Consider the following 25714-nt stretch of genomic DNA (forward strand, 5'->3'; position numbering starts at 1 on the left):
ATCTGTCAGGATAAATTACAGCTTCAGACAGTGAGCTCTCTCAGGTGAGATATTGATGAGCTCAGGATTGGCTAATTAGCCACACGTATTGCTAAATTGGTTATTTCTCATTTGCGGGATGTTTTAGTATTGACTGCTTGAAATTGACCTCCTACAACCTTAATAAGAGTCTCAACTTGTTCAACTTGAAATAAGCTAATGATCGATTGTGTAAGTGGCTGAATTTTTGTAATTGCTTGGCATAGTAATGATCCTGATTGAGCAGGATATTTTTATATTTTTTTATAATTTATATATATATATATATATATATATATATATATATGTGTGTGTTTTTTTCTCTCTTTTCTTTTGTTTGGGGGGGGGGGGTAAAATAATTGTTGAACGCTGTATTTGAATTAGAACTTTTTTATAACTCTTCCCCCCCAAAAAAGTCAAAATAAACATTTTCTCATCATTTACTCATCTACAAGTTGTTCCAAACCTGTATGAGTTTCTGTCTTCTGTTGAACACAAATAAAGATATTTTAAAGAATATTGAAAACCAAACAATTGACTATAGCCGGTGACTTCAATAGCATTTTATTTTATTTTTCATTCATTTGATTTATTTTTTCCCCCATACTATGGAAGTTAATTGCTACGATCAACTATTTGGCAGTTTTTGTTTGAATCTCTTTGTTTAAAAAAAAATTATAATAATCTTACTGACCCCAAACTTTTTAAATACTAGTGTATGTTCATTAAATTGCATGCTATGAAAATACTGTGTTCCAAAATGCAGTGTGTTTGACTTGATCTTTTCCGTGTGACTTATCTCCATGGCGATGTAAGAAAATTAAAGCTGTCTGCAGGTCTCGAGATGTTTGCTTACAAACTGATGAAGCCTTTAGTCGTGTTGATATAGTTATTCAACTGTAGAATTGTATGAATTTTGTCTTCGGGCTCTGGAGGAAGAGAGGCAGTAATTAGCATGTTTGAAAGCCAAATTAGGTGCATTGTTTCTTGTCAAAAACATGAAAATGAGTGGCTTTTCTTACCAGTCATAAAGGAGACAGCTGTGCAGTCACGTGACCGTTATGCCCACGATCACAGCATGAGTATGGGTGGTTAATCTCTGCTAGTTTAGGACAGACCTCCCACACAAATATATGCAAATATACATTATCTCCTTCACTTTCATCATACTGTAGCTGCCATCGAACTGCATATATTATAAAGTCATGTATATGTTGGAGAACAAAAGGTCTTGACCGAACAAACATAATTTTAGTCTCTTCCACTGTCATTATCAATTCCTAAATGAAAATTAAAATGCTAATGACTCCCTCCTCTTCTTCTCCATTGTTTATCAAATGACTGTCTGAGGCAAATATGATGTTTCTGCAAGAATGGCTTTCACGAATCTCTAATGGGAGCAGTGATAACGATAACAGGGACATGTTACAGTATGTTGTGTACCAAAGATGTTAAGTCTTGGCATGTTTTTAATAGTCTGTAAGAAAAAGGTTACATTTTTGAGCCAGCTAAGAAATTCTGTTTGTTGTAGCATTTGTATCTGTTCATCTCTCGGATCTAATCTAAAGGGATGTGCAGGACAGAAGAGTTGTTTTATGTGAATTGCATGTAGTAAATCATATTGCATTAGTCCTCCCTCTGAATCTTGGCAAAGCTGTGAAGGAGTTTGGTAAAATGCTGTTAGAGCACCATTGTAATTTGAGACCGCAGGCTCTATAGCTTGTCAAATTATGTTGTTTTTTTCCTCCGGTTTTCAGCTCTAAATTTGTGTGGGTCTTCGAGTGTATGCGAGACGTTGTCAAAACCTGTCTCAAGCTAGCTCAAGCACAGAATTGACAATGTTCTATGAATTTTTTACCCCTATGAAAGAGTAATAATACAAAAGCATTATTTTTTCGTGCATTGCTGCAGTCATTTTCAAGCATTGGTTTCGAAGTATGCCCCACTCGAATGAAAAAGCAATGTAAAAGTTCACCCAAAAATGAAAATTTGCTAAAAAAGTACTCACCTCAGGCCATCCAAGATGAAGATGAGTTTGTTTGTTCATCAGAACAGATTGGCAGAAATGTAGCATTCATTTACTTGCTCACTAGTGGATTCTCTTTAAGAAATTAATTCCGTTATTATGGCATTTTTTAATTTAAACCATCTCGTCTGGCCAAAATTCCAGTCCACAATCCATAATAATGCTTCCTACAGTGAAAAAAGTGCATTCCCCTTTGAGCTCTCATATCAAAATCCACAGACGTTGTTGTTTAGAACTGTTTTCACTTCTAAATGGATATTTCTCTCTGGATTAAGACTAGATTACTTTTTCTCTGGAGAAAGCATTATGGATGAAGTTAGCAATGGTTTAAAGTTAAAATGTCTTAATGATGGATTTGTTTCTTACAAAACATGCAGCTTTATGCTTCACAAGATGTTAATTGATGAACTGGAGTCATGTTGTGTACTCATTCTGACGGCACCCATTCACTGCAATGGATCTGTTTGTGAGCAAGTGATGTATTGCTAAATTTCTGAAAATCTATTCTGAAGAACAAAAAAATCATCTTCATATTGGATAGCCTGAGGGTGAGTACATTTTCAGCCAACTTTATTTTTTGTGTGACTCATTCCTTCCCAAGTTTGATATTAAATATGGTTCACTAACAGTGTAAAATAGGTGGCTCTGCCTATTTTGCTTTTGTAAATGCTGTGCTTATTTGTTTGCCCTGTGCAGGTGTGTTGTGGAACCTGTCCTCGTGTGACGCTCTGAAGATGCCTATAATCCAGGACGCTTTAGCCGTCCTGACCAACACCGTGATCATACCCCATTCCACCTGGGACGTGTCCCCACATCAGGAGGACCGCAAGCTTCAAATGCACACATCCCAAGTTCTTCGCAATGCCACCGGCTGCCTGAGGTGAGCTTGTGTATGCTTTTTTTTTTTTTTTTACTCCTTTAGTTTGTTTTTTTTAAAGGATAGTTTCTGCAAATTTCTCTCATCATTTTTACACATTCCAAATCTGTGAGACTTCAGCAGAATTTAAAACAATATATATTAGTTTTTGTCTATATAATGAAAATAAATATGCTTCACAGAATAAAGAAAGGGATGACATGACTGCAGAGTGTTGGTATGTGTGGTTTTTTCACAGATCCATTTGTGCAAAAACTGCCACACTGAAATGAATGTGTGTTTTACATAAGACTGGCTCAATGTCAGATTTACACATAAACTTATGAAGAAGGTGAAAAAAATTGACATTATCATACAAAAGTAGCTAATACAAATTAAGCAAGGACACATTAAAATAATCAAAAGTGACAGTAAAGATATTTATGATGTTCTAAAAAATAATGGTGTTTGCGCAGTGGATAAGACACATGCCTTTGGTGTGAGAGACCCGGGTTCGAATCCACTGTGAGACACCAATGTGTCCCTGAGCAAGACACTTTACCCCTAGTTGCTCCAGAAGCGTGCAACCTCTGACATATGTAGCAATTGTAAGTCGCTTTGGATAAAAGCGTCAGCTAAATATGTAAATGTAATGTAAAATGTATTGAACTTTCTGTTCATCAAAGAATCTACGAGAGATAAATGAAAAAATGTAGTTTCCACAAAAAAATATTGCAGGAATAAATGACATTTTAAAATATATATTAAAATCAATATTCAGATCAATTTTGATATTTCAAATTATTACTCTTTATAATATATTTTATATTTAATAATGGTAAGCATAAGAAACGTCTTTCAAAAGCATCAAAAAATCTTACCAACCCAAAGCTTTTGAACAAAAGCACAAATTGCCATTCATCTAAGCAGCAGCTCTCGGCCTCAAAGGAATTAATTCTGAATTAAAAGCATAGACTATCTTCATTCACATATACCTGAGAAACTATAACCCAGATTGCATTTACAAATCCAGATGCAACCACAACTCCACTGATTGTAGATCTCAGCAGATCTCTCATTAAGAACAGATTGCAGTTTGCACCGTGTGGTTGTTTCTATGGCAGCTGGCCACGTGATGTAGAGAAGAGAGTTTCATATCTGGACCGCTAAGAACTATGTGTTCCTTTTGATGAACTGTCAAAAAACAAGAGCTTTGGATTTTTCACACCTCCTTCCTGTTCCATACGGAAAGAAGAACAAGCCTGACAAGCCATTTCCCCCATCCACCTCTGTTCTGTGCATTCGTAACTCTAGATCACCCGCAGGTAAAACTGAATCATAACCTGTATGGCTTTGTCACGTTGAGTAAAGGTTTACTGCGTCTCTCCTGTCTCTTCTGCATGAAGCGAGAGGACACAAAGCATCTGATTCATGATTTATGCAATAATGCATAATGATGTTTATGTGGCGTGCAAATCTAGCTTATTATGATTTATACATAGCTTCTTGTTGTGAAGAGTTGGTTGAAAAATAACTGAGAAAATGTTGATTCTCTTGGGTTGAGTATCCGTCTCATGTAAGGCTTTATTCTTGTATCCATAGCAACAGCACAGTATTAAACTACATGAAAGTCTATGCTGTGAGAGGAACATGCTGCTTTTGTTTGCTTTCCCAGCTTCCTTTTAAGATTTCCTAAACTATTGAAACTTTTTTTAAGCCATACTTGAAGAAGTTTTGCAGTTTCACTATAAACTAGCTGTTAGCAATTGTAATTTTACCTTTTATATGAGATTTTTGAATATACATGAACGAATGTGCATGTACAGTATTGTTCAAAATAATAGCAGTACAATGTGACTAAACAGAATAATCAAGGTTTTTCGTATATTTTTTTATTGCTACGTGGCAAACAAGTTACCAGTAGGTTCAGTAGATTCTCAGAAAACAAATGAGACCCAGCATTCATGATATGCACGCTCTTAAGGCTGTGCAATTGGGCAATTAGTTGAATTAGTTGAAAGGGGTGTGTTCAAAAAAATAGCAGTGTGGCATTCAATCACTGAGGTCATCAATTTTGTGAAGAAACAGGTGTGAATCAGGTGGCCCCTATTTAAGGATGAAGCCAACACTTGTTGAACATGCATTTGAAAGCTGAGGAAATGGGTCGTTCAAGACATTGTTCAGAAGAACAGCGTACTTTGATTAAAAAGTTGATTAGAGAGGGGAAAACCTATAAAGAGGTGCAAAAAATGATAGGCTGTTCAGCTAAAATGATCTCCAATGCCTTAAAATGGAGAGCAAAACCAGAGAGACGTGGAAGAAAACGGAAGACAACCATCAAAATGGATAGAAGAATAACCAGAATGGCAAAGGCTCAGCCAATGATCACCTCCAGGATGATCAAAGACAGTCTGGAGTTACCTGTAAGTACTGTGACAGTTAGAAGACGTCTGTGTGAAGCTAATCTATTTTCAAGAATCCCCCGCAAAGTCCCTCTGTTAAAAAAAAGGCATTTGCAGAAGAGGTTACAATTTGCCAAAGAACACATCAACTGGCCTAAAGAGAAATGGAGGAACATTTTGTGGACTGATGAGAGTAAAATTGTTCTTTTTGGGTCCAAGGGCCACAGGCAGTTTGTGAGACGACCCCCAAACTCTGAATTCAAGCCACAGTACACAGTGAAGACAGTGAAGCATGGAGGTGCAAGCATCATGATATGGGCATGTTTCTCCTACTATGGTGTTGGGCCTATTTATCGCATACCAGGGATCATGGATCAGTTTGCATATGTTAAAATACTTGAAGAGGTCATGTTGCCCTATGCTGAAGAGGACATGCCCTTGAAATGGTTGTTTCAACAAGACAATGACCCAAAACACACTAGTAAACGGGCAAAGTCTTGGTTCCAAACCAACAAAATTAATGTTATGGAGTGGCCAGCCCAATCTCCAGACCTTAATCCAATTGAGAACTTGTGGGGTGATATCAAAAATGCTGTTTCTGAAGCAAAACCAAGAAATGTGAATTAATTGTGGAATGTTGTTAAAGAATCATGGAGTGGAATAACAGCTGAGAGGTGCCACAAGTTGGTTGACTCCATGCCACACAGATGTCAAGCAGTTTTAAAAAACTGTGGTCGTACAACTAAATATTAGTTTAGTGATTCACAGGATTGCTAAATCCCAGAAAAAAAAAATGTTTGTACAAAATAGTTTTGAGTTTGTACAGTCAAAGGTAGACACTGCTATTTTTTTGAACACACCCCTTTCAACTAATTGCCCAATTGCACAGCCTTAAGAGCGTGCATATCATGAATGCTGGGTCTTGTTTGTTTTCTGACAATCTACTGAACCTACTGGTAACTTGTTTGCCACGTAGCAATAAAAAATATACTAAAAACCTTGATTATTCTGGTTAGTCACATTGTACTGCTATTATTTTGAACAAAACTGTATTGTTTGCAAATACACACTGATATGCAAACTCCAACAGTCGCTTTATCCTCCGATTTTCATTTTTTCTCTTAATAACAAGTCCGCTTCTGATTCCAGCAGTGAATTACCCCTCAGAGTGAATGGCAGTGTCTTGTGTCATCTTCTGTAGGAGCGCCGTAAAGAGGCAATTACCATCCTCGGCATATTAGTCTGTCAGATACGCACACGCTTCTGAAAGTGAAATGTATAACTTATGCTGACCGTGTGATTGTGGACCACACATATCTTCTACTACATTTTCATTCATTCGCACATCTAGTTGCTTATGATAGTTTAGTAGATGTATGTGCTGTGATTATTTCATCTGTTATGAGTTAGCACAGTTGTTATGAGTTTGCACAGTTTTTCAACAATCTTTTCAATAAGCCTTTCGCCGGCCCCTCCCCCAAAACGGCCATTGTCCAATCACACATCATAGCAACCGTTACTATGTGAGCAGTTCCGACAAACTTTGACTCCAAACAAGATGGTGAAGCGGTGTGCCCCCGGCGTTTGTAAATCGGACATTAGATACCCCGAGAGATTGTCTGGAGGAGTTTTGTTCATCCCATTCCCAAAGCCGAAAACACAACGTGAGCGGTGCCTGCACTGGATAAAACCATGTGGACGGCCCCACTCCCAGTTAAATGTGTCGAACATGTAGGTTTAGCTAGCTAAAATACCCTTGTATTTGAACAAAATAGCTACTCACAATAGACAATAATAGACTATAACATATGAAAGAGAAATTTCCCGGCAGTGCAAGAGCATGACTTGTCTGTTGCAATTGAGGTACAGGTCATGGGGTTTCTCAGATTTGGCTTGAGACTGGTAAGCATTAGCCTCGATAGTAGTCGCGTCTCCTTCATTGCGTATTTTTATATTTTGAATATATCCCTCCACTGCACACTTTAACCCCTTTTGCCTTGATCTGGAGGATATCTCTGAGGTATTGCTCAAAAAAGGTGACTGACACACAAGGGTATACCTCTTCCCGTCATGGCAATCTGTCGCGCTGGTCGTGTTTGACCATTTGTTTGTCAGAAGTAGCAACAGTAACTAGGGGGCGGGGCTCGGCAAAAGGCTAATTCTTTTAATAGAATCATAATCATGCAGTGAGACTAGTATAGTGTGATTCACAAGCAAATTACTTTTATAAATTATTCTTTTTAGTGAGTGAAAAGCATACAGCAAGACCACTGTATTAGTTTCACAAGCAAATTACTCTTATGAACGGGTTCATTTTAGTGAATCAAAAACATGCAGTGAGACAAGGGACAAGTGACCAAATGACTCATATGATGTAGTTATTTTTAGTAAATGAAAAACATACAACTTATGCAAAAATGCTAATTATATTGTCTGAATCCAAGAAATAGACAAATGGCTCCTGAGAGTGAATCAAAACCATATTATAAGATCATTGTTGTGTGATTCGTGAGCAAATGGCTCTTATGAACAGTTCTGTTTAATGAATAATAAATGCGCAGTTGTACCAATGTATTGTGATTCAAAACAAATTAATCTTATGAACATATTCTTTTTATTTAATCAAAAACACACAATGATCCAATAGCTGTAAGTGTGAATCATGAGCAAATCAATCATATGATGTGGTTATTTTAAGTGAAAACTATAGTGCAACCTACTGTATGTTGTTCAAAATCATGAACAAATTGCTTGTAAGACTTACAGTAGTTATTTTTAGTAAATCAAAAATGTGTAAATGACTCGTAAGAATGTGTTTTTTTTATTGAATAACAACATACAGTGAGACCAGTGTTATGTGATCTACAAGCAAACGACTCTTATGAACAGGTTATTTTTATTGCATGAATAACATGTTACATCAGTGTAATTCAGTTCACAAACAACTGACTCTTAAGAACAAAAACAAGAGTCATTTTCCAAACAAATGACAGTTAGCTGGTTTGAATCAGTCATAAGCACTGCCCTATACAATCTACAACTTGTTTAATATTAGTGCTGTCAAACGATTAATCGTGATTAATCGCATACAAAACAAAAGATTTTATTTACATAATTTGTGTATACTGTGTATATTTATTATGTATATATAAATACAAACACATGCATGTATATATTTAAGAAAAATATGTAATGTTTATATATTTAACATTTATATATAATATAAAATATAAGAATATAAATATATAAATGTATATACGTGTAAATGTTTTCAAAATATATACTGTATGTGTGTGTATTTATATATACATAATAAAAATACACATTACACATATATTTATTATGGATGCGATTAATTATTAACAGCGCTATTTAATATGTAAGGAAAATGGACATTTAAACTGAAATATGCAGCATGCTTTGCTTCAAACAATTCAGGTGGCCTGGAAAACAAATTCAAGATAATTTGACTGAGGTTTTTACATTACGTTCTCACTGTCTCTTCTGGGTATCACTTTGGAGACAGTCGAGTTGTCAATTTCTCTCCATTTCTTCAATGAAATACTTCAATTCAGATTGATGATGTTCGTCAGGGTGGGATTTTTTCTCTCTTTTGGAGGCGGGAACACTTGAGCAAGCCATTGAAAATCAGTGAAGCAGTGTTTTTGGAATTGAGCCTCATCCCAATGGGAGTTTGACACACTGCTGCTGTAAATCACTTCCACAAGCAGAAATCAAATTTCTGAAACCTGCGGGTCTCTGTGGGCTCAAAAATCTATCTAATAGAAAGAGATTTTCTCAGACTCAAAACACAATCCCTCATGACATTCCAAAAAGGCATCACAACATTGGATTTTCCTTCTCGCTTTCTCTGTCATACTTCAGTGAATGGATGAATCAGCCATTTACACAGTTAAACAGCTCCACGCTTTGTTTAGGTTTGGCAGCTCACCAACTGTCAGCAGGATCTTAATCGAACCTGAACGGCTGCCCACTCTTACAAATCTTTTCCTTTCGTAATTGTGTCAGATCTTCCCTCCAACCGTCAAATGTTGACTGAGGTATTGTCTCCGAGGTGAAATGCACTTTTTCTATAGTGAGATCAAATAGTAAAAGTGAGAACTTGAGTTTAGACTGACTATGTTCAGTATTTCCTCCCAAGAAACCGCATTAAAGACCTGTTAGGAGTTTGTTTGTTGTGTTCTGTGCTGAATGTTACTGGAAATGACTAAAGCACCACTGACTCACTTTGCCTTAGATGTTTATTCATACACGATCAACATTTCATAGCACATTTATACTTGCCAAATAAATAAAATCTGTCATTTGAGAGATCTACTGAAAGCAGAAACTTGAGACACATATCCATGGATGAATTGCACATTGTTTTTCTAGTTAATTTGATAACTCAGATAATTTTTTCAGTTTGTTGTATTAATTTATTTAATACATTATTGTTTTGTTTTAGTTATAATTTTTAGCTTTAGATGAAAATATCCTCTACATTTTGCTGTTGTTTGTAATGCCATATAAATAAATTTTAATTCATTTTACTTTGACTAAAATTGTGTCTGATTTTTAGTAAAAAAAATATTTTGTTTAATTATTTGATGGAAAGGCTACAAAATCCATACACATTTTAAGCACCACAACTGTTTTCAACACTGATTATTTAAAAAATGTTGGTTATACTTTCTATGAAGCCCGTATTTATAACACATTATAATGGTAATCTTAAAGGGTTAGTTCACCCAAAAATGAAAATTATGTCATTAATAACTTACCCTCATGTCGTTCCAAACCCGTGAGACCTCTGTTCATCTTCGGAACACAGTTTAAGATATTTTAGATTTAGTCCGAGATCTTTCTGTCCCTCCATTGAAAATGTATGTGTGGTATACTGTCCATGTCCAGAAAGGTAATAAAAACATAATCAAAGTAGTCCATGTGACATCAGAGGGTCAGATACAATTTGTTGAAGCATTGAAAATACATTTTGGTCCAAAAATAGCAAAAACTACTCAGCATTGTCTTCCCTTCCGGGTCTGTTATGAGCACATTCACAACACTGCAATGTAGTGATATCTGGTTCGTGAACGAATCACTCGATGTAACCGGATCTTCTTGAACCAGTTCACCAAATCGAACTGAATCGTTTGAAACAGTTCGTGTCTCCAATAAGCATTAATCTACAAATAACTTCAGCTGTTAACTTTTTTAATGTGTCTGACACTCCCTCTGAGTTAAAATAAACCAATATCCTGGAGTAATTCATTTACAAAAACAGTACACTGACTGAACTGCTGTGAAGAGAGAACTGAAGATGAACACCGAGCCAAGCCAGATAACGAACGAAAGATTGACTCGTTCTCGAGTCAAGAACCGGTTGCATTGGTTTTCGGATCACCAGTACACTGAACCAAGAACCGTTTCTGTCGGACACGTCCGATTCGAGAACAGAGGAGCTGATGATACTGCGCATGTGTGATTCAGTGTGAAGCAAATTTGACACACAGAACTGGTTCTTTTGATGATTGATTCTGAACTGATTCTGTGCAAATGAACTGATTCTGTGCAAAAAAAAAAATTAACAGCTTAAGTAATTTGTGGATTAATGCTTAGTGGATTAATGCTTGTTTCAAATGATTCAGTTCGATTTGGTGAACTGGTTCATGAAGAACCGGTTAAATCGTATGATTCGTTCGTGAACCGGATATCACTAAACTGCAGTGTTATTAACAGTCCAACATTGCTGAATAAATTCATAGTTTTTGCTATTTTTGGACCAAAATATTTTCGATGCTTCAAAAAATTCTAACTGATTCTCTGATGTCACATGGACTACTTTGATGATGTTTTTATTACCTTTCTGGACATGGAGAGTATGCCATACATACATTTTCATTGGAGGGACAGAAAGCTCTCGGACTAAATCTAAGATATCTTAAACTGTGCTCTGAAGAACGGAGGTCTCACGGTTTGGAATGACATGAGGGTGAGTCATTAATGACATAATTTTCCTTTTTTGGTGAACTAACCCTTTAAGGCATTTTAAGGCATGATTTCTGTAGAATCATGTAAAACTGAAGACTGAAGTAATGCCTGCTGAAAGTGCAGCTTTACCATCACAAGTAATACTTTACCATCTTAGTAATACTGTTTTTTACTGTATTTTTAAACAAATATATGTTTAAAAGCAATTTAATTATGGTTCAGTTTTTTTTGGCTCAGTCATTGCTGAGATAAACACTGTTTAGACACTGAAGCAGCTCTTGTCTCACAGCAGGTGATTGTGTTCAGTATTTAAGCAGCTGTGGAGGTCCATGTTGGACTGCTGGAAGGGGAAATTGTGCTGTTGGTGCTCCAGATGTTTAGGTGCCACTAGCTCACCTTGCCATTTGGCTTCTGTAGCCGTGATGACCCCTCCACCCCTAGTGTGAGCCAACTAGAGACCTGGCATGTCTTCATTCTGGCTGCTATCATGAAACCTCACAAATTCATCTAAACAGACAATCTGTCAAAATCTGCTTCTTGCAGACAAGGTTTAGAAAGTCTTAAGTCTTCAAATACTAAGTCTGACGATGACATTTCCTCTGTATTCCCAGTAGTCACCAGCTGTGTGAGTGTTTTGAGTTTATTTTTACAAGAGCCACATGGTAGCTGTTGAATATTTACCCAAGGACATTAGAACACTGAGGCACAGACGTTTCTCCTTGTAAGGAATTTTTAAGGTGTGCTTGATTGAAAAGAGCACTAATTGTTCAATAAGCAATTTGCTAACAAATTATGCTAATTAATTAGATGGAGTGTGCGAGTGACGGAAATTAAAGTAAATGAATAAGCAATAAAATATAAAGGGCTCATTAATTGTGGAAAATTAGCCAGGGCACACCTGACGAATCATAGTGAGTCATGTGACCTCATGTACGTCTTCAGCCTCAGTCATGATGCTAATTGCAGTGCTTTTCATTTGCGTTGACCAACATTAGGTAACTGTTAAACACTTTCGTAATTGAAATCGGACCACTGAATTGATTGACTGAACGTACAAAGTTAATTTCAAGTTAATTTAAAAAATTCAGCAATTTAGAGTCCAGCGTTCTGTTTATTTCAACACAATTTTCAGGTTTTCAAGCACTTCTGTCTGTAGAAATGCTTTCTTACTACACTGTTCAAGCATTTTACAGCCATCGCTAGCTCAAAAGACTCAATATTCAAATGACCCAAGTCTCTGTTATTAATTTAAAAGCAAACTTTTAGAGCTAGCATTGTGGTTTGGGATGTTTTGAAGGTTGTGTGTGTTTGTGTGTGATTACCTGTGGCTCTCTCAGCAGTGTATTGCTACAAATAGCGCAGCAGTGGGAAGGCACTGCCGGACTTAAGTAATGCAGCTTTTCAGTTGTAAAAGCTATTTTATTGATTAAGCAGCGGGGGAGTTTATTTGTGTGATTCTCAGCCAGACAGCCATATACATTATTATGCCTTCCTATTATTATTATTATTATTATTATTATTATTATTATTATTATATTATCTCATTTTTTAATGTCCATTTGTGTATTAATTGTTAGCTTTATTTTATTATTTATTAATTTTTTAATTGTTTATTCTGTTTTGTGAGAAGTGACTGGAGTGATACAAAGCTAATTAGTAGTAAGATAAATGGACATTATGTATTTGCGCTATAAAATATTTTTAACAACAACAATAATAATTACTATTATTATTTAATTATTTATTTACATATTTTATTATGAGAGGAGACTGGAGTGATGTGATGCTAATGATTAATCAAATAAATTGATATTACATTAATGTGTTTTTTAATTATTATTTTAATTATTATATTATTCATTTCTTATAACTACTACTTGTATTACTGTTATTGTTGTTGTTTAAACCTCATTACAATTCAATGTATTCTTTAACATCAATTCAATGTATTCTTTAATCAACTTTATTTTAGAATCTATAAAATTTAATAACTTTAATATTTTATTAGGTGAGAAGGATGTAATTGTAGTCACACAAAGGTAATAATTAATAATAAATAAATGGCCATTGTGTATTTGAGTTATGTAATAATACCACCCGTTGAAGTGTCATGATATCTTATATGGAGAGTAGTGTAAATTTTTTACCCATCCTCACTCAGCACAGAGTTCTGCAGCGCTCCTTTCATGCTCATCTGTAGGCGTATAGCTGTTCTCCACCAGCCGAATATTCACACCGAAATGCTTTATGGACAATCTCAGGCACTTTGCACTTCTGCCCTGTCAGCATCAGATTACCCTGCGCAGCATCAGCCGAGGGGGATTTATTAAATAATTCCATCATTTTGGAATACTCCATCAAAATGATGCTCTGATAAATCAAGCTGCCGCCACCCTCTAATTGCTGCCCTCCCTCTCCCCCTCTCTGATATCAGTTCAGCGTGACACACCTTGAAAAGTAATGAAACAATTTCTCTTTTTCTCCTCTTGGCCCGCATGATGCATCATCTACGTTCCTGCCAAGCAGACCCACCCTCAGTCACATCCATCACTCACCATCACAAGTGAATCATCTCTCTGAGCTCGGTCTCAATTACAGGGCTCAGGACACCCTTTCCTACAGGCTGGGAAGAGTTTGATGGATTCACAAACCTGCTGTGAGCCAAGAAGAAATGGGGGAAGGAGGCCAATGGGAAGTGAAATGCTAATTGGGGCTTGTGCAGGCAGAAGAGGGAGAAAATATTCATGGACTCTGTTTACGGAGGAACTCAAACCCTGAGGTCTCCTCACTTCCTATTAATGTTCCCTGTGTGCTGTTAATGAGACTCATTTGACTGGTTAATAACCCAGAATGACTTCTAGATCTGGAAGTCTATTGGAGTCAAATGTTTTGGATTAAAAATATATATATATATATTTTGGATATCTTTACTTTTAGACTGTGCAAAATCAGGGAACTGTTAAATTAATCTGCTTAATTATTTGTATTCTAAATTAATTATATAAAAGTTTTGTTTGTATTATTTCATTAATGATCTAATTTTAGGTTACTTAAAATAAAAAAAATATGTGATATCACTGCTTAAAAATAATAAGGTATTTTTAATGAATTTAGATATGATGTGGCAACTTAAATATATTAAATATTGTATCTAAAAAAATATGTAATATAAATAAAATGTATTATCTGCTAATTAAATGTTGTGTGTGTGTGTGTGTGTGTGTGCGTGCATGCGTGTGTGTGTGTGTGTGTGTGTGTGTGTGTAAAAATGTGATATATAATATATATATAAAACAATATTTTGTTATATAATACAAGCATTTGTATACTTTTATATGTGACTTACTGTAAAATAACACTACTTAAACTGCTGTAAACAAGTAGAGAAACTCAGGTCAATAAAACGCTTTATCCATGGACATCCGAGCTCAGTTCTTGGCATGAATCAGTGCTGTTCTCACTTAATGGAAGGCTCAATGCAGCCCTTTGTGTGGGAAATTAAACATCCAAACACCACAAAGGCCATATGGGAAAAAAGTTAATCAAAGGTTATGCTAATGCACATCAGGCTGAGAAGAGCTCTGGGCTCCCAATGCTTGCCTCCCCTTTATGCAATAAAACAGTTATGCGGGAGACATAAATGATGAGACATTACTATTCATAACCAAGAGACTAAGACTACCCAAACCAGATGTTGGAAAACACAGATGCTATGCTTTTGGTCAAATTTCCATCTGATTATTTAAAATTAATCTCTGCCATATAACAGTCTGTAAAAAAAGCTTCCTAATATTTCAAAATAAAGTCTGTTCATACTCATTTTAAATTGAAAGCTAGATCCTCTGCTAATGTCACAGGGAACGTCTCAATAGATCATTTTGATGGCTTACACTCATTTATAAATGCGGGAAGTGAACCACACAACTGCATGCGCACATGCCTCTGTGACCAAAACAAATTGGCACAAACTTCTTGAATTATTGATGATGACACTATAACAGTGGACAAAGCAAAAATGACTTTTGGTGAAGTTTTCATGCAGTGCACAAGAGAAGACGATGTGCAGGAGTGGGAAACATGTCTCTATGTTTGCTTTTGGAAAAGACAGTATAAAACAAAACAAAACAAAGTGTGTATATATATATATATATATATATATATATATATATATATATATATATATATATATATATATATATACACTTTGTCACTTTTAGTTCGAAAATCGATTGCACAATCGATCGGACCAACCAAAAAAAGTTTCGAAAATGAAAATAGGGAATCGATTTTAACCAAATATGTGCACTATTAATTTTAAAAGAATTAAACAATAAAAAAATATAGACGTAACAAACAAGCAGAAAAAAAAAAAGAATTCCCAAAGTGCAGTATGCGTTGCGAAAGTTAGACAGAAAATACCAGCAATTTTACTTCTATAAGACCCAGAGATGTCGAAAGTGACCTCTTATGCTGCTTTCACACCAAACAAGAATATAGCGTCTGGCGCGAATGATTTCAATGTTAAGTCAATGTAAAGACGCGTTTACGCACGTCTGGACGTCTCGCGACGTGGTAGATATGAATGCGCCTCATTCGTGCATCTAGTTGCAGGAGATTCTGAGTTATGAAAAGGACCATTGCAAGCTGACAGTGACCGGCTTTTGTGGTGGAAAATTGGCAGTAATACCCCCACCTTGCGCAGCTGTACCTGAGTGTCCCTGGGACATCAGTTTGGTCGGAGCGTGTCTTCTCGACAGCTGGACATATAGTAAATAAAAAACGCTCTGCTCTGGACCCCGAAAATGTTGATCGACTTGTTTTCCTGTCTAATAAATTTATAATGGCCCTTGCCTTTTTGCGCATTTTATTATGCCTGCCTAGTGCCGCCTAGCCTAAGTGTCGGTTACGTTCAATAAAAAACACACATGGCCCGTTCTCAAGTCCATTTAAAGTTTCATTTTTGAACAGTTGTTTGAAAGGGATTGAATCATTATTTAAAATAATCTTGGAGATTTTTGAATTGTCTAAATCATAAATCCAGCCGGGTTGAAGCCTGCAGTGATGTTTTTCTTTTGTCATGGCAGCCGTCCCCTCTGCATATATATTTTTTCAAGAATGTTGCACTCCTGTTGCTGTTTGTTATTCTGCACGAAATGTCATGCCAATAAATAAGAAATATTGCTGACTTGTGCGTTTCCAGCGCTCTCTTTACGTTCCTCCGTTATTTGACATAGAAAAAGGAAATCATTTTTTTATATTTATATATGTAATTTAGTTAATTTTTTTTTGTAATTCACTAAAAACCTGTGTGTGTGTGTGTGTGTTATATATTAAGTATGTAATATATAAACTGCTAAATTTGTAAAATATATAAAAATATTTATAACTAAATACATCCAATTTAGATCAAATTTTCTGATTCTGAGTAGGGTCTGTGTTTGTATGTTTGTCTGTGTATATATTTATGTATATATTTACATATTTGGCTTTTTTACCTTAATTTAATAGAGCAAGTGAAGTCAAGTCAGGAATATTATGTTTCATTATCTGTTTTTAATTATAATTTAATCTAATGTAACAGTCAGCTAACTGCCACAGCTGAAAGGACATATATATATATATATATATATATATATATATATATATATATATACACCAAAATAATTTTTACTTAAAATGATCTCAAAAATGGAAAATATAAAATGTCCATTATCTATTTATAGGGGAATTGGTTGATCTTTAAGTCTGACAAGAAGCCGATGAAGATAATATCCATGTCTGTCACTTATAGACAGCTTGCATGGAAATCTGAAATTGTGACATTACTTCCTATTGTAATTATATAACATTTTACATTTTTGGATGTCATATTTTTGGTCTCTGGTGTGTTTCTTCGGTAGGAGTGATAACGTTCTCATGCCCCATTTCTTCTGTGCTCATCCTGATTTGTTCCATACCAACAACTACATGCTTTTCCTTCTACGATGGATCATAAGAAAAGGGTGACATGACTAATTAGTGTGTTTATTCTCACACAAGCACATTAATAACTGTCATTAATTGCCTAGAATGCAATACACAAACAAAAAAATAAAGAAAGGATATCGATAGGCTCACATTCCCCAAGGCACCCAATCAAAGAGAGCTAGACCTTGGCCAGTACAGGAAGTGTCGAGATACCTTTAAGAGTTATGACTTTGTCTGACTAAGCTATAATTAATATTAAAGATTTTTTGATGTACTACCACATTCAGGTGTTCAATGCCTGACATCATAAACATCCAGTGATTGGGCACGTGACTCATTCCTCTGGTGTCTGTTGTAATGAAATAGTAATTTCTTCATTCAAATGAAACTTGTCTGTTGTGACATGAGTGTTTCTGTAAGCCGTGCCTCCTCACATGACTTTTTGATGAAGCCTTGCTCAACAAATTGGATGTAACACTTATAGGTCTTAAATTCCAAAGCTGGTTCTGTCAAGCCTGTTGAATAATTAATGAAATAATAAAGCAGGGCCATAAAGGAACTAAATAGATAAGTTTGTAATTCAAACCCTCCATATGCAGGCTAAATTATGTATTTCCAATGCCTTTTCAGGTATATTCATGCATTATAGAGGAGGAGACGAGGCAATTCTAATAAATGATACATAGCAATTGATTCAGTTCTGGTGAATATAGAAATGTAAATCTTGCGCGGTGTAATCTATCCTGTTTCCCATTACAGTTGATGGGAGTGAATTTTTCCTATTACGAGTGGGCCGTTTTCCCTAAGGCAGTTTCATATGGTGTGGCATAGAGACACACATCTTTCATATTCTTTCAGTCCAACACACAAGGGAGTTTTTAGCTAGAATCAAACTATTTTCAGTACATTGATATGATGTGGAATAAAGCCTTTAATAGAACTATGATTTACTGTTATTGTGTTTCTAATAGACATGTGGATGGAGTGTTAATGCCTGCTGTTGTCTCATTTGCACAGAGACATTGCATTACAGAAAGTCCTAACCAGGCACGACAAGCAATAAATCTTAAACGTGTTTGTCCTAAACCGCCATGACCACATCATGTCTTGATAAGCCAATCTGATGGGATCTGTCCAATTGTACAGTGTTTTCACTTTTAGCGTTGGCAGAGAAATTGCTGGAAACTTGCAGCTGTTGCATCTGGTTAGAACAGTGTTTGGGTTTGTATAATAAGCCTATTATATTCATTCCTCGTCCATATTCAGCAGTGTACACCTGATTGATTTTTTCAATAAACAGAATAATAAGTATCCTTATTGGATTATCCAATTGAAATGACTCCAATATCCATTTCTTTCTCTCCCATTGTTCTACTGTTTAAAATAAACAGTCAGATATCTAACAGTGTCAGTGTTCCTCCCCCTGAAGACTAATAGATTTATATATTAATACATGTCAGAGGTGGGAGGATTTGTTTGGGCGACTCGTGAAAAGTGAAACATTAGCATTTTGTTTGTCACAGTGGTATGGTGTAAAGCGGGTTGTATGCCCAGAGGGAATCTGCTCCCGTGTGATTGAATCTCCCTGATTTAATGCACTCATCACTGACCTGTGCTTCCCTCTCTCCATCTCTCTCCCAGGAATGTGAGTTCGGCAGGAGAGGAGGCTCGGCGGCGCATGAGAGAATGCGAGGGTCTGACTGACACGCTGCTTTTCGTCATCCAGACTTCCCTCGGAAGCAGCGAGATTGATAGCAAGGTATGTTTTCCTCCTGGCATCAACCTGTGGTAAAAGTTTTTACGTCTGTGAGTGTGTGTGAATGTCTGCAACAAATAAACAGCTCTGTGGTTGGCTGCCCTCTAAAGGTTGCGAAAGGCTAGCTCTTCTAAATGGCATTCTTTAATCATGATTTAACTGGCAGCCCTCCGTTAGGCCCAGCGTGCTAATAGCAGAGCGCAGGAGATGCATCCGTCCTAATGAGAATTGAAGAGCAGTGCGTGTGGATGCTGGAGCGCGGCACAGTTCTTTCCCTCTGGTCATTTTCAGACTTGCGTGCATTCCAACTTTCCCACAATTCCTGCTGTCTGAATCCCCCGCGGTGCCCTCTCAACCACCTCTCTTCACAGTTTCCAAACTCACAGCATGGCTAATAAAAAATAGTGTACTTGAATTTCTTGTAATATCTCTTAAGGCTTTATAGGCTGTATGTACTGTGAAAAATGTGTAAAAATGTTTTTTTATTATTATTATTAATTTCACTCTCCGTCATGTCGTTACAAACCTGTATGACTTTCCTTCTTCTACAGGACACAAAAGAAGATGTTTTGAGAAACCTCTAAATGTCCAAACCAATACCGGACCCACTGACTTTAATTTCATGGAATTGAAGCATTTTTTTTTAATTATCTTGTTTTGTGTTTCCACAGAAGAAAAGTCATACAGGTTTAGAATGACATGAGTAAACTGATGAAAGATGCCCCCCAGCGCTTTTTAAAAAAGTTGACAGCCACCACCAGCATTTAAGAAAAAGAAATAGAAAAAGAATAGAGCCTCAAAAAAAAAAAAAATCTGTTCTATTCTAGCATCAATCCTTATTTAAAAACTTGATTGTAGATAAGTTTAATAAAAAATGCAACATTAAAAATTGCATTTTTATCATAAACCACATCTGGATCATATTCAGTGTGATAATCAAAGCAAAGATGCAGTTAGATTGCTTCTATCAGCACCCCCAAAGCTTGCACAGTCCTTTACCACTTTCTAGATTGACATTTCACTCTGTAACATTAGTTTTAATTTATGTGCTGTTTTTATATTGATGATCATCTTATTTTCCATATGCTTACATATGAGATCACTCGTTTCTGTGTCTTCCACGCCTGTACGTTCTGGACTCATTCAGGAGATGCGTAATAGTACCCCTGGTTGAATAACATTGAAAACATGGAAACCTGGAAAATTCTGTGTTTGGCGGGAAAGAGTTAATAACTTCTACCAATGTTCAAATGAAACCTACGCCATTGTTCTTAGTTTACCAGCTGTACATAGTTATTATTATAGTTAATATATTGTTTAAAGTATTCAGCTACATAACTATTTGGAATTTTACGACAAAGAGTGGACAGCCCTGACCAATTTCTCTCCTGGTGAGATAGGGCCTAAAAAAAATTTTTTAATGCTAAACTCTCTTCAGGGTTTTGTATCTGAATTCTCTTTCTGTAACAAGTTCACAAACTTAAATTTCATCATATATCAAGACAGTTCGTGCAATGTTCCCGTTTTTATGCATACTGTGATAGTTATGTGCAACAAACGTCATTTGAAGTGTACTTCAGTTTTCACATGAACACTTATATCCATACAACTGAGCACATAGCCTTTCAAAGTGTACTCGATTTTGAGCATGGTCAAACACAGACTCTAGACACACATGCACTAGAAAGCTTCCATGCCTCTCCAGAAGTTACTTGTGATAAAAGTGTTTCTGTACTCATTTAAACTAAAGTTGTGATGTCTCTAAACCCCCTCACACAAGTGCTTGTCAGCGCAGGCATCATGTCAGTACTTTGTTGTTGTTTATCCATCTCATCCATTTCTTTTAGTCTGTGAAACAACAGGCCACCTAAGTGTTGACACTGGAGTCTTGAAAATTAGTGCAAAAAAATTCAAGAAACATGCAATCTAAGTAAACGAGCTTAGTAGAAAAGGTCCCACTTTATATTAAATGGCCCTAACTACTGTGTACTTACACAAAACAATTTATTTTTTGTGTTTATATTGTATTGCAAAACACTTTTTCTGCTATTGAGGTGGGATATGGGTAAAGTTAGGAACAGGTTTGGTGGTATGGGTAGGTTTAAGGGTGAGTTAAAGTGTAAGGGATAGGTCAACAGAGTCATTATCAATGTAATTACAGAAAATACTTACAGATTGAATTACAAACAGGTATTTTATTAAATATAAGTACAATGTAAAAGCATGTATGTTAACAGAAAGTCCATTGTACCAATTGCTTAATTTACATGTAAGTAAATAGTAGTTAGTTACGGCCACTTAAAATAAAGTGGGACCGAAAAATGTGTTTGCCCTTTTACCTTAGAGAACATGTAAAAAGCATACTGATAATTGTATAGACTAAATGCACTTTAAGTCGCTGTGGATAAAAGTGTCTGCCAAATGCATTAATGTAATGTAAATGTAAAACCAAAGTATACTTTCCTATTTAAAACTGGTAAGCTAAAACAATATCATAGGTTTCATTTGAACATTGGTGGGCGCTATATTAAAGGAATAGTTTAGTATAAGAATGTATACTTTGTTTTTATGCATGCGTTGCTAAAAATCTGATATCCAGACACTTCTCGTTGTATAACGTTGCTCTCAAAATATAAGTCAGAGCAAAAAAACATCAGGCATATTGAAGCACTTGAGAGTTAAAAGCACACCAATAAGCCATTTGTCCCCATTTTCCTGTGACCTTTTGAATTTCGTCTAAATGTAAAAATACAAATTCTGTAAGTGCACCTCCAGCCTGTGGTAACACCTTTTCTTCTTCCCTATACATGTCCATTTAGCTCATTTTAGAGAACTAAGCCCTCTTTTTCATCCATTAATGTGCTTTAACACATTACAAACACTCAAAAAAGCAACAGCGACCATTTTACCCATCACACTGGCCTCGAAAAAGGGCAATCACCCTAATCACTCCAATTTCTTTGTGTGTGGTGATGTGCCCAGAGCTGTTTTGGCCAGGAGATAGCCCAGGAGAGCTATAATTGCTGAAAGCCAATGGTCTTAATGTGCTGTTAACCTGTGGTTGGTCAAGCTCCCTTCTGTTGACTTTAACATTTGAAATGGGGACCTTATAAACTGCTAACAGTAAGAGAGATGGTGCTGCCCCAAATTTCACCAGGTGCGATATTCAATACCTGGCACATTTCTGGGAAAACTTCAGCAGGACTTGTTTTGTTTTCCTTAAAAACCATGAAGAAAGCAAGGTCAGCCTTGTCTGGGTTTTTGTAAGTCAATATGTTTCTGTACGTCTGAAATGCCAGTGCATAATTCTCTGAGCGTTTCTCTGATTACAGTCATTATTTTTGTTTGTGTAGGGCATGGTCCTCCTCGTTCCATAAAAGGGAAAAAAAAGAAAAAACATGGAGATTGAGAAAAATGGTCATTTTTCATCATCATTTTGCGAGCATTTATTTTCTATTTTCTGCTGTCAAGCATTGTGCCTGCTGTGCTGTGTCTCCTTGTAATGCCCTGTTAAATGGAGTGTGAGCCAATGGATTTGGCTGGTCATTTTTCCCCATCTGCAAGTATATCCTTTAATCACATTTAAATGGGAGACCGTGTCAGACATATAATTAAGTACTTTCATATATACTCCCAGCCAACACTCAGAGAAAGACGGAGAAAGAGGAAATGAGAAAGTTAGATGAAATGAAAAAGAGACATGAGAGAGGAAAATACAAGGGCAAGATAGAAGAATACTGGGTCTTAAAAACTGTAGGATGTAGATTTGCTGTCTTTGACAGGCCCTAAACGTGTCTTCCTCTAAAACAGGGATATTAATGTCAAATCATCTAATTTGTTTAAGTAAATACATGTTGTTGTTTTTTTACATCCACAAATTTGAGTTATAATTTTAATTTTATTTCGTTGTTTCAAAGGCAAAAACAATTGAGGTATATATATATATATATATATATATATATATTTGACTTTATTTTATTTGACTATTTTTTTCTTCAGCGGTCCTTTAGAGAAACTGCTTTGCAGGCCAAATTTCAGGAAAAACTACTAAATCTTAAGAGGTTGAATTTAATTTTGAACTAAAATTAAATGAAATCTTGCAAGCCAGTAGTTTGAGACACATTCTGAAATGACAGTTTTTTTCTGAACACTTGCTAATCATTACGATGGCACAAGAAGTGTATGCAGACCTGTGTGCATGTTTTGTGTGTGTGTGTGTGTGTGTGTGTAAACTAATGTATGTTTCCTCTTGTCTCAGACCTAGAATTAGCTGAATAGATGAAGTTTGGCCCCTCTTGCCAGATGGGCTCTATCAAGAGCTCAGTGGTGCTAGACTAATACCTGCCCAATATCTGTCTCTCTCTTTCTCTGCCAGACCATAGAAAACTGTGTATGCATTTTGAGGAACCTCTCGTATCGGCTTGCAGCTGAAACGTCTCAGGGACAGCAGATGGGGACGGACGAGCTGGATGGCCTCCTCTGTAGCGATGCCAGCGGGAAGGACGGAGAGACCTCAGGCTGCTGGGGAAAGAAGAAAAAGAAGAAGAAGTCCCTGGACCAGGTAGGCCACCTGATGCATCATTTACAAGCATTGGTAGCCCTCACCTGCTGACAATAGGGACTTTAAGCAACAACAGCTGATGGAACGGCAATGGCAAAGAAAGTGGGATTGTGCATGCGCGACTTTAAGTGCTACTTCGTGATGTGTACATTGTAACAATCTATTACGGTAGGACAGCTAATTTGCTATATACATACAGTATATATACATATATATATATATATATATATATATATATATATACCCTAATTTTCACTTATGTCACATTGGTTGTGAATGTCATTTTGTGTTGTCTGGCTAGAGAAAGAGAGCTTTATTTACATTTACATTTATTCATTTAGCTGACGCTTTTATCCAAAGCGACTTACAATTGCTATATATGACAGAGGTCGCACGCCTCTGGAGCAACTAGGGGTTAAGTGTCTTGCTCAGGGACACATTGGTGTCTAACAGTGGATTCGAACCCAGGTCGAACCCGGGTCTCACACCAAGTGCATTTGTCTTATCCACTGCGCCATCACCACCCCGTATTTCTCTATAAAATGCTCCTCTGCTTCTGAAAGGGATCCCAGCGAAAAAGTCGGCATTTCATATCAAAATATGAATAACACAATCAGCATATTCAACTTCCTTTTACACCCCCCGTTGCCTCAAAATAATCCCAATTTATGTTTCAGTGCATTCCCCAAATAACAGATTTACACGCTGCCTTTTTATAAGTTACTTCCTCTGCAAACGTAACGCTCACCACCTACACAGAGCCGCACAGTCAGATGGTGTGTTTCCCCAGTGACACGCTCTACGGCTGATAAATCACACTGTTTGTGGGTGTCAGACTGAAAGAGGGGGAAAACCCAGCCTTTTTACAGCAGAGGAAACTCTTAATTTATCTCACGCAGGAAAAGTCTTCTGTGCAGACGAAGAGGGGGAGCACGAAGGTGGGAGAGCAGTTGTGTAACACAACTCCCTCTGGATATGTCTCGTTCCAGAGGAGCCATAAAGCTAATAGCTGGTGATATACTGTAGCCACCGATAGCTGAATATAATCCTCCCAAACTAAAATAAAACCTGCGTTTGCTGTGAAAGAGATGTCCGTCACAACAACCTCCGCTTGCTCCGTGCCTAGCAAGAAGCGGTAAAACTTTAAAAGCAGTCAGAGTGGAATAATACATCAAAGCTATTGCTCTGTTGAGATTATGACAGCAGAGACTGGTGTATTAAACATAGCGTGGGGATGTTTTGCGTCGTCTTTTGCGTTTGAACATTCAAAGCTGCATTTCCTTCATTCATTACCTCAAAACCCATACATGAGTTTGCAGATCTGTTTTAGGATTCAGTCAGATGTGTCTCTTCCAATCAGGAAAGAGATGCAAGGATACCCATCTCTGCCTGTTGGACTGTAAAGAGGGCTATTTCTCCCCATTACCCTCTCGTATCATGTGCCGGACATTCTCCTCAGCCGAGATGCTTTGAAAGAGGACACCTGGGCCTCCGGGCAACAGAAGGCTAATGTACTCCGTTAAATCATTTATCACTAAGTGGCAGCAAGGTAGCCCAGGAAACCAGAGCGTGCCGCCGCCGCGGCTCTGTTGGGCAGGGCAGTGGCGTTTAGTGTAGCTAATTGACTGAGAGGGGAGAGTATGTAAACCAGAGCAGGTTCAGCCCACCAAGCACTGATACCCTTCTTTGAGTTTACTCTGAGAAATGGGGCATGGAGCGTTCATTATGCTTAAAGCTTGCTGACAGAAAAAGGGCGAAGAGAAAGTTTTTGACAATTTGAGACGCTGTTTTACGCTCTGATAGCTCAGAAGAAGCATTAAGATCACATTGTCATTTTTAGATTGAGGGTAACTCTCGTTTTGGGCTTTGAAAAGCTGTAAGAGTAGCATTTAGGCAGATTTAGGCAGATTTTACTCATTTTAGATGCCTAAAAAGACACATTTTCTGAAAATACATCTGTCTACTTACTGTCTGTCTGTCTGTCTAATATCTAACACATTTTCTTTACTTTCTTTTTTTATGAATCACTTAATATATAAAAATATATTGTTAAATATAAATAATAAATTTACATAAATCTATAAATATAATTTTTTTTTTTTAATATAAAAACATTGGTCATTCCTGTCATATT

The 25714-nt window shown here is 36.5% G+C and overlaps 1 protein-coding gene across 2 annotated transcripts in view; it reads left to right on the plus strand.

Annotated features, from left to right (window-relative positions):
- LOC128013669 (catenin delta-2-like) overlaps positions 1-25714 on the plus strand; it is a 275599-nt gene that overhangs the window by 214067 nt on the left and 35818 nt on the right. For both annotated transcript variants that reach the window (XM_052596797.1, XM_052596796.1), the window contains exons 12-14: positions 2741-2924; positions 18905-19022; positions 23395-23580. In XM_052596797.1, the coding sequence (XP_052452757.1) occupies positions 2741-2924; positions 18905-19022; positions 23395-23580 (488 nt within the window). The remainder of the gene's footprint in view (positions 1-2740; positions 2925-18904; positions 19023-23394; positions 23581-25714) is intronic.

Source organism: Carassius gibelio, chromosome B24, assembly GCF_023724105.1.
Source record: "Carassius gibelio isolate Cgi1373 ecotype wild population from Czech Republic chromosome B24, carGib1.2-hapl.c, whole genome shotgun sequence".
Lineage (NCBI taxonomy): Eukaryota > Metazoa > Chordata > Actinopteri > Cypriniformes > Cyprinidae > Carassius > Carassius gibelio.